This window comes from Vitis vinifera, chromosome 18 (genome assembly GCF_030704535.1).
Source record: "Vitis vinifera cultivar Pinot Noir 40024 chromosome 18, ASM3070453v1".
Lineage (NCBI taxonomy): Eukaryota > Viridiplantae > Streptophyta > Magnoliopsida > Vitales > Vitaceae > Vitis > Vitis vinifera.
The window spans coordinates 498,391-508,191 of record NC_081822.1 but is presented as its reverse complement, the minus strand read 5'-3'; the positions used below and the strand labels follow the sequence as shown (position 1 = coordinate 508,191).

Genomic DNA, 9,801 nt, shown 5'->3' with positions numbered 1-9,801 from the left:
AATAAATAATAATAGAAGAAAAAATAAAAAATATTTTTTTTTTTCATATTTAGTTTATGTGAAAAATAAAATAAAATATAATTAAAATTAATTAAAAACTTTTATATCTGGAAAAAATAAGTTAAATAAATTTAATATATATATATATATATATATATATATATATATGTATCCAATAAATACTTTTATGATTATTTTTTTTATTCAGAGCGTGTGCCTTACTTTTTTTGGTCGGTGCCCACCATGCATCGCAATTTTCAAAAGCTAGAGAGGAAGAAGTGTGATGGAGAAAAAAGAAAAGGTTAGGAGGAAGCAAGACAAGATGGGCATTTATAGGTTTTTGTGAGAAATAACTACAAGAGAAAATAGTGTCATTGGGTTGAGACTAAACCCTGCTACAGATTGAATTTTGATTAAATGAAAAGCTATTTTTTAAGTTTATTAAGAATTTTCATATCTAATTTACTAATTTTCTTCAAAAAGCTCACCACTTCATGCAATGAGTTTTATGCAAATTGAAATTGCATAGGATGGATGCAGTTGCCACGATTTTTTGGTAAAAATTAGATGTTATGTTTGGGTTTAAGAAAATATTAAATAAAAACAAAAGAATGATAACGAAAATAGATTTCTCCTGGTTTTATAATAAAAAAATATAAAAAAATCAAATAAAATTAAAATTAATTAAAAAGTTAAATATTTTTAAATTATTTAATTTTTATATAAAATAAGTAAAAATAAGTTAAATGAGTTTGAAGTATGGTATAAAAATAATCTCTTGATTTTAATTTTTTTTTCCCATTTTTTACTTTCCTGTTATTTTTCCATGAATTTTTAATAATAAAATGTTTAGAGAAATAATAAAAAATTATAAAATACTTTGAGAACTTTTGTGTTTTTTCAACTATCATCTCAATTGTTGATTAGATATTTTTGCCGACAATCCTGTCCTTTATATTGGAGTCACCATTCCATAGGAGACCATTTCAAGATTAAAATTTGACTTTGATACATTTTCGGATGATTCATGTAAAAATTAGGTAGGTTGAGCTTATCCACTAAATAAAATAAATGAATTGGATTGATTAAGAACTTAAAATTGAAACATAAAATAAAAAAAATGACAGCTTACCTAGTACATCTCACACTTGCCTAGTGGATCTTGCACCTATAGTAATTTTGTTCCGAGTTAGTATCTTATGTAAAAAATACTATTATTTTCTTATTTTAAAAATAAAAAATTCCAACACTAAATTTACCATTCTAATTGAATTTAATCATCTTAAAATACATCTCTTTTATTTTATCCTCTTTCTTTCAACCTTTCGCCATTGCCCACCATGTGCAATATGATAAAATTAAGTATTTCCAAAATTAGCTTGGATTGTAATTCTCCATTAGTCTGTGCTTTTAAATTAAATTTATGGTCTAAGATCATATTGGAGTTTAAATTTATAAAATATGATAAGTTTGATATATACTCGAGGTATTAAGGTTATACGTAAATGCACTCTTAAAGCACTTTTATTGTATAATTGTAGTTTAGTGTTTAGTAGTCTAACATACTATTAGAGTCTAAATTTATAAAAGATGATAAAGTTTGATATATATTTGAGGTATTAAGATTATACGTAAATGCACTCTTAAAGCACTTTTATTGTATAATTGTAGTTTAGTGTTTAGTAGTCTAACATACTATTAGAGTCTAAATTTATAAAAGATGATAAGTTTGGTACACTCAAGACATTGGGGTGGTTATATGTCTAATAGAATTCTTGAAGTGCTTTTGATTGTGTGATTGTAGTTGGAGTGCTTGTTAGATGGTGTGTTGATAAAATTGCTAGATGCTAAGAGAGTGATCACTTCCAAGCATTTGCCATGATAGCTAATTTTTGAACAACCTAATAAAAATGAGATTAAAAAATTAAAGCTGTTATCATAATAATTGAAACAGTCCCCTGAATTTTGATTTCTCCCCTTTATTTGAAAATTAAGCAACAAAAATAAAAGGGAAGTCCAAGAAAGGAAAAATATGTATAAATTAAATATTTTATTTTAATTTATTTTCTTTCTTAATTATCATGAAATATAGATTTTTCTCCCTTTTTTTTTCAATGACTTTCAAGCTTCTTTAAATGTACCTATTTTTTCATTACTTAGATATTTTCATGGATCATATTAAAAAATTTTGGGTATGTAAGACTTCCAAGTTCCCAGAATCATCAAGTCCCTTCAAAGTATAAAAGTTGTACTTGGACTTTTGTTTTCAAGAACAGAAAACAATTATCGAAAACACCAACCAAGTCTCCCATCAACAAAAACCTTAATTAATGGTTAGAATGAGAAGTGGGGACATGAAAATAAATGAGAAGGAGACTGTCAAAGATTTGAAATTTATATGATGATGATGATGATGATGATGGATGCCAGTTGCGGAAGGGAAGGCAACAGAGGCAGGCAGACGTGGGTGCCATTGATTCCAGGGTAAAAACATCAATAAAGAATTGTGAGCAACAACCGTTGAAGAAGCCAACCCAAATGGGGTGTACAGAAAGAGGGCGTTTCCCAATGGGATTGATGGCATCGTGGCAAAATGAGAATGAGAAAGGAGAATCAGGGGACTTAAGTATGTGTAATTGATCATCATAATGATAAATATGTAGTTTTGTCACAAATTTCTTGAAGGAAATGAATGATATATGAAAGGATGGTGATGATTGGTGACATCATCCCCGTCCCAAGGCACCTGTCAAAGACTTTTGTGCTCTCCCCCATTTTCAAAAATAAAATTTTGTTTAGGAATCAAATATCGGAAACAACATTTTATTTTTCCTAAGATAAAAACTTGTTTCTACTTTTGTTAATTGTTTCGTTAAATACGAGAATTTACCTTAAAATCAAATTATTTTCAAAATAAATTTGAAGCATCGTAACCATCTTTTTAATGCGTGTTTTGAATGATAATCGAAAATATAAATATCATCATGTAAATCTTTGAAAAATGTATTAAATTTACAAAAAAGCAGATACCACTAAATACGCCTGTAAGTAGTTTAAACGTTTCCATACCATATTGGAGGGGATTCTCAAGTATTCTTTGGGGTGCATCGTCGTTTGACAGTCCCTTTGGTCCACGTGTAAAATGGTGCCTTCTTTTTGTCTTACGTCGAAAGAAAAAAGGAAGGTCGGGTTCGGGTTGTTGATGGAATTTACCAGAGCGTTCACGGGAAAGCACTAGAGAAAAAGCTTGAAAACTGCCTGCTAAATCAATGGCACCTTTCTAGTGATTGCCAAAGGTAAGCAAAAGGAAAATCAGAGCCTAATTGCATTTTTTAAATGCTTAAACAACCGAAAAAATAAAAAGAATACGCTGGAGAGATGCTAATGGCCCAATGCTCAGCTACTCTATTGTCTTTTTTCTCATGCATCTTCAACACATTTCAATTATTTTTATTTGACTTGAAAATCTAGCTTTGCATCAATGTCACACTGATATACTTCTTGTCCAAGTACTTTTCTTTTTTCTTTTTAATTAAATTTGTCTTCCACTTTTTGTTAAAATTAAAAATGAGAATCGATTTAAATGCAAATACACTCATCAACGAGCCATGAGTCGAAATTACAAGTTCCATAAATATTAAATTGATGTAATAGAATTATCCTTAGTTTCATGTTTTAATCATATTCATGAATAATTATAATAAAAGTCAAATTTTAAACTTTGAAAATTAAATTCGGGTTTTCTTTTTCTTAGTTTTTATGGAATGTTTTAAGAAATGATTGCCTGGAAAAAGTTTTATATTTTTTAAATAACTTCATAGCATTTATTATTTTGATATTTTGGTAGAATCCATGTGAATTAATTAGGAGGAGAGATATTTTGAATAAATTTCCCTAGTCCACTGGAAACGTGGAAACTTCGCCACTGCTTTTTCCCCTCCTCCCATGCAACTCAATTTTTTAAGAATGAAACTTAAAATTGCCGTGTGTGATTCATATACTATATTAATATGTTATAAATCCTTGGAGTGATTCGTGTACTATATTAATATGTTATAAATCTTTGGAGTCACACATTTTATTAATTTAATTATTTATTTAAGCTGTACTCCTTGTGACATCTCACGTCGGATAGGAGGAAAGTTTATGACGTTATATAAGTACAAACTTATTGTAACTTTGTAGATGTGTTTTAAAGTCGTGATGGTCTTTTGGGTTTAAAATGGATAATATTTATATGATTGAGAGCGGATTGTTATAAATGGTATTAAAGTCAATCCCCGACCTCGATGTGAGATTTGTTTGACCTCGTAAGGGTGTTTGTCTATTTGACCTCATAATATTGTGGGACACAATGAAGACGTTGTATTTACATAAAAGAGTGTTTATGACATCCCATATACAATATAGAGAAAAGTTTTTGGACCTAGATCAAATTTTAACCATGATTTTTCTTAAGTTTATTTTTTTAGTATTTACATTCGTACTAGTCTTCAACCATAAGCATTAAAAATTACATAATTTGAAAATATAAAATATATTAAATTATTATTAATGATATCATTAAAATAAGTGAGTATACAGAGTTGATTATTATTGATTAAAAGATGAGAATCTCATGCTTCTGCTAGAAGTATCATCAAATCAAGTTTTAATACTCTTTTTAAAAACTTGAACTTATAGCATTTTGACTTTATATGCATGTTCTATTTTTTATAATTTAATAGAACAAAACTCACCTTAAAAGGGGAAATAAGAAAGGGGCTTCCTCATGGCGTTCAAACAATGTTCAGATTGCATCTTGCAATAAAAAGAAAAAAATCACGTTAGATTTGTCAACAATAGATAGATTTTGAATACTTAGAATGGGTAGGGATTTCATACAACGATTTTAGTTAAAAAGTGTCAACAATAAATTAGAAATGCTTTCTAATAATACTTTCAAAAGCACCCTGATATTTAACAAAATTAATAAATATTTTTAAAAATATTTAAAAATCATTTATAGTATTAAAAAATTATCATATAGTGTTTAATGAAATAATGTGTAATTCTCCTAAAAAAACACTTTAAATAAAAACAATCATAAATATACTATTTTTAGTATACTTCTAATAATTATTTAAAGTATATTTAGGAATATTGTTTTTTAAAATAAAGTTTTATTTAAGAATTTAATATATGAAAATGATTTTATTTTATTTTTATGTATATATATAAAAAGTACTTTATATTTATAGAAAATAAAAGAAATTTAATTTTTTTTATTTGTATATTAAAAATACTTAAAATTTGTTTTAAAATTACCTGATTTCAAAATAGAGTTTGGAATGTAGCATGGTAACGCGCATTTTTTTTCCTTTCAATCTCATTGTTTTCTTAATTTGGTTTAATAGTTTGAGCATCATCACGATTGTGAATATGATAATAAAATGGACGCGCAGGGAATTGACACACAAGCGGTTACAACTTACCTCTTTGATGGGGATAACTGTGCATGAGTTTATTTTTTTATTTTTGAATGTATTTGTCTAAAGTTCTAGACAACGATCATGTGGATCGACTAAGTAAGCACGTGCAACTTAGGGGACGTTTGGAGGTGACCCCTGTGGGAGTGTCCCCACCACTATCGGACGTCTGTCCTATAAAGTTGCCCCACGACTCTGAAATGTTTCTTCATCCCTTCGAGCCAAGATTGTTGGGACCTCGGAATATTTTCGTTGAATTTCCCGTTTTCACCCCGCCGGAATATTTATGGATGTTCGCCGTCGGCCTCCTAGGCCACCGCGTGCGACGGCGGATGCCACTCTTGAAAGTGATCGGCACCACCGGCTGAAGCCGACGGGGGCCGTGGACGGGCCACCTTCGCCTCCGACTCCAAAAGCCTCGGATGCACTGCCTCTTCCTCTCTACCTCACCAACGGCATTTTCTTCACGCTCTTTTTCTCTGTCGCGTACTACCTCCTCCACCGGTGGCGCGACAAGATCCGAACGCACACTCCGCTCCACGTCGTTACTCTCTCCGAAATCGCCGCTATTGTTTCTCTGATCGCATCCTTCATCTATCTCCTAGGTTTCTTCGGCATCGATTTTGTACAATCTTTCATTTCGCGTGCTTCTCACGACGCCTGGGACGTGGACGACGATGCTCCTAATCATTTCATCATCGATGAAGATCGCCGCCGCGGGCCGTGCCCTGCCTCCATAGAATGTCCCGTGCCTCCGATCACCGCCATTGCATCTCCGTCTAAAATGGTAGATCCGGCGCCGGTTAATTTGCCCGAAGAGGACGAGGATATCGTTAAATTAGTAGTTTCCGGGACGATTCCGTCGTACTCGCTCGAATCGAAGCTCGGAGACTGTAAGCGCGCGGCGTCGATTCGCCGTGAGGCGCTGCAGAGACTGACAGGCAAGTCGCTTCTGGAACTGCCGTTTGAAGGATTTGATTACCAAGCAATTTTAGGGCAGTGCTGTGAGATGCCAGTCGGATACGTGCAAATTCCCGTGGGGATTGCCGGACCGTTGTTACTTGACGGGTTCGAGTATTCGGTGCCGATGGCGACGACGGAAGGGTGTTTGGTAGCCAGTACCAACAGAGGTTGTAAGGCGATCTATGTGTCTGGTGGAGCAACGAGCATGGTGTTGAGAGATGGGATGACGAGAGCCCCAGTGGTGAGGTTCGCGACAGCAAAGAGGGCTGCAGAATTGAAGTTTTTCTTGGAGAATCCGGAAAATTTCGAGACTTTGTCAGTCATTTTTAACAGGTCAGTTAGTTTTATTTATTTTCAAATGTTATATGCAATGGATGATTATTTTACGCTCTCCTGCCTTTTTTTTTTTCATGTGGGTGCGATCTTATATTTACTAGATGTTGAATGTTGCCTTCGATTTCTGTAAATACAATCACATGGGTGTTATTACGTTTGATGTTGAAATCAGCTGATGTTGATGGTTGATTCAGCATCTGTAGCTCTGTTGAGTATTGGGTCAATATACTTTCTTTTCTTCTTTTGATTGATGGGAAGGCGGAGGAAATCTCTCCATCCCTACTACTTAGGTCAAACGAGAAGAAATGAAATAACAAAAACTTCCTTGGATGTCTTTTTGTTTTCGGGAAACAAGAAAAGAGGTGGAAAGCCCTCCTTTAAACTAAGGCTACGATTTTATTAGGTCCAGTTGTGTGGAGATTTTCTCTTTTCAATCTATGATAACTCAAACACTGATAATCCTGAAGTTGATTTAGCAGCCAGAAAGTGTCCTAGTTTTAACTGTGCTCATTTTACAATGATATTCCATTTTCTTGATTTTAGATCGAGTAGATTTGCAAGGCTGCAAAGTATTCAATGTGCTATGGCGGGGAAGAATCTTTACATAAGATTTAGCTGCAGCACTGGTGATGCAATGGGCATGAACATGGTTTCGAAAGGGGTTCAAAATGTCCTGGATTTCCTTCAAAATGACTTCCCAGACATGGATGTTATTGGCATCTCTGGTGAGCCCATTGTATTTTAGCACTCATCTTAATTAATAGTAGTTGTCTCTTCAGTTACGTGCATGGTCATTCGCATCATCTTTTTTAATAACATGTCAAAATTTTTTGTACTTAATTTTCACATGGATTAGATAATTATAAACGTTTAACTTATACTATATAAGGTAGAATATGCTGTATATTTGACTATGGTTGGAGAACCATGTTAGAAGGTGTTTAATCCCTTTCTACCATGGTTTCAAATTGGATTATAAGTGTACTTATTCTACACCAGCTTCTATGATTTTTAAGTGGGATGTTAAGAGTTGATATTTCAAATTTGTGGCAAGAGACACTAAGGGGCCTCTCCACAATTGGATCTGGTTTGAACAGATAGCCAGCAGGGATGATACATAATGCTTGTTTGTGCACGAAGGTAGAGAATACATGTGTGTGTTGAGAAGTTGAGAGATGGTGGGTATTGGGAGGTAAGAGTTAGAGATTGAGGGGCGCTGGTTCTATTGGTGGCCGTTTAACCAATTGATTTTCATTGGTGACAAGGATTGTCTGCTTATATAAAAGATGTAAATTTAGGTCTGATCTAAAATTCTAAGGCTATTTCATTTGGTTGCTGTTTTAGTTCATGTCTGGATGCGAGTCATTTTCTGTTGGCCCTTTCAATGTGTGGACCAATTTATTTTTATCCTTAGTGGAATATGATTTTGGCCTGGACCACTTTATTTTTATTATTAGTAGAACAGCATTTATGTTCTTGACATTGTTATACTGTCTACTAGTTCTGTTTGATGCCTCTATTGATTTGTCGTACATGTCTCCCTATGCGCCAGGAAATTTTTGTTCAGACAAGAAACCAGCTGCTGTAAACTGGATTGAAGGGCGTGGTAAGTCTGTGGTTTGTGAGGCAGTCATCAAGGAGGATGTGGTAAGGAAGGTGTTGAAAACAAACATAGCGGCCCTGGTAGAGCTTAACATGCTCAAGAACCTTGCTGGTTCTGCAGTTGCTGGTGCTCTGGGTGGATTTAATGCCCATGCTGGCAACATTGTGTCTGCAATATTTATAGCCACTGGCCAAGATCCGGCCCAAAATGTTGAGAGTTGCCACTGCATTACAATGATGGAAGCTGTTAATGATGGGAAGGATCTTCACATCTCTGTGACCATGCCTTCTGTCGAGGTAATTGAAAATTTCATATTACATTAATGCAGATCATTTTAATTTGTACTGAAAAAAGTCAAGTGAATTGGGATTCAAGAAAGTGAATGTTTGGATTGTTTTGTAATCGACGGTACTGATTTCTTTCAATTTCAGTATTTAAGATTGGATTTTCTTTTATTTAATTAAACCCTCCATATTTTAAACAAAAACTGGACCTTTCTTTTTATGCAATTGAAAATTGAAACAGCTGAACCTTTTTTTCTCCCTTTTTTTGTAACTAAAATTTGAAATACTTGATATCTTGAGAATTGGAAGAAATTAAAGTATCTGTTATTTTAAATACTTGGAACTATCTTTTTCAAACACAAGAGCTTGTTTGATTTTTGTTTGTTGCAGGTGGGAACAGTTGGAGGTGGGACTCAACTTCCATCTCAATCTGCTTGTCTAAACCTACTGGGCGTAAAGGGTGCAAGCAAAGAGTCACCAGGATCAAACTCAAAGCTGTTGGCCACCATCATAGCCGGTTCAGTTTTGGCCGGGGAGCTCTCCTTAATGTCTGCCATTGCAGCCGGACAGCTTGTCAAGAGCCACATGAAATACAATAGATCCAGCAAAGACGTGTCCAAAGTTGCCTCTTAGAAAGAAAGCCCCAGCGGAAGACTTGAAATTTATGGAAATAGAAGCTAAGTCCATGTGAAATTGCTTTCTGTCATAGCTGTAAAGTACGCAATTATGAAAGCTGAGAAGGTAGACGCGTAACATCAATTATTGTTCTTAATTCTGGTCCACCCTCTCTCTCTCTCTCTCTCTCTCTCTCTCTCTCTCTCTGTATTTTGTAGCATCCTTTGCAATTTGTGAGCTTAGAGGCCCCCTTCAAATATCTGGTCTGTATCTTGTCCTAATTGTGAATTTTTAGCTTCTGCCTTCTCCCATTATTTTTTTTTTCTTTCCTCTAGCTGTCTCTGTTATTTGTTTGTATTATGTATGGGGAGAGACGAACTTCTGAAATTGTTTGGGACTGTCTGGTGTTCTCTGTGGTGTGTTTTTATTTTTAATTTTAGTTTTTTCTACAGTGGAATGAAAGTTGGGGAAAACTCACCTTTTAGTTTGTGGCATGTAACAATCAGTTTAATTGCCTGTGCTTGTATGAATA

At 33.8% G+C, this 9,801-nt stretch overlaps 1 protein-coding gene across 1 annotated transcript; it reads left to right on the top strand.

Moving 5' to 3' along the window:
- Positions 1 to 5,356: 5,356 nt before the first annotated feature.
- LOC100265082 (3-hydroxy-3-methylglutaryl-coenzyme A reductase 1) lies at positions 5,357 to 9,667 on the top strand. The gene is made up of 4 exons (XM_002275791.5): positions 5,357 to 6,764; positions 7,311 to 7,492; positions 8,320 to 8,666; positions 9,045 to 9,667. The coding sequence occupies exons 1-4, from the start codon at positions 5,755 to 5,757 to the stop codon at positions 9,285 to 9,287; spliced, it is 1,782 nt and encodes a 593-aa protein (XP_002275827.1). The 5' UTR covers positions 5,357 to 5,754; the 3' UTR covers positions 9,288 to 9,667.
- Positions 9,668 to 9,801: the final 134 nt, after the last annotated feature.

Coding starts and splice junctions, on each gene's coding strand:
- LOC100265082 (XM_002275791.5), top strand. CDS start 5,755: ATGGATGTTCGCCGTCGGCCTCCTAGGCCACCGCGTGCGACGGCGGAT. Junction 6,765..7,310: donor TTGTCAGTCATTTTTAACAG/GTCAGTTAGTTT, acceptor TCTTGATTTTAG/ATCGAGTAGATTTGCAAGGC. Junction 7,493..8,319: donor GGATGTTATTGGCATCTCTG/GTGAGCCCATTG, acceptor CCTATGCGCCAG/GAAATTTTTGTTCAGACAAG.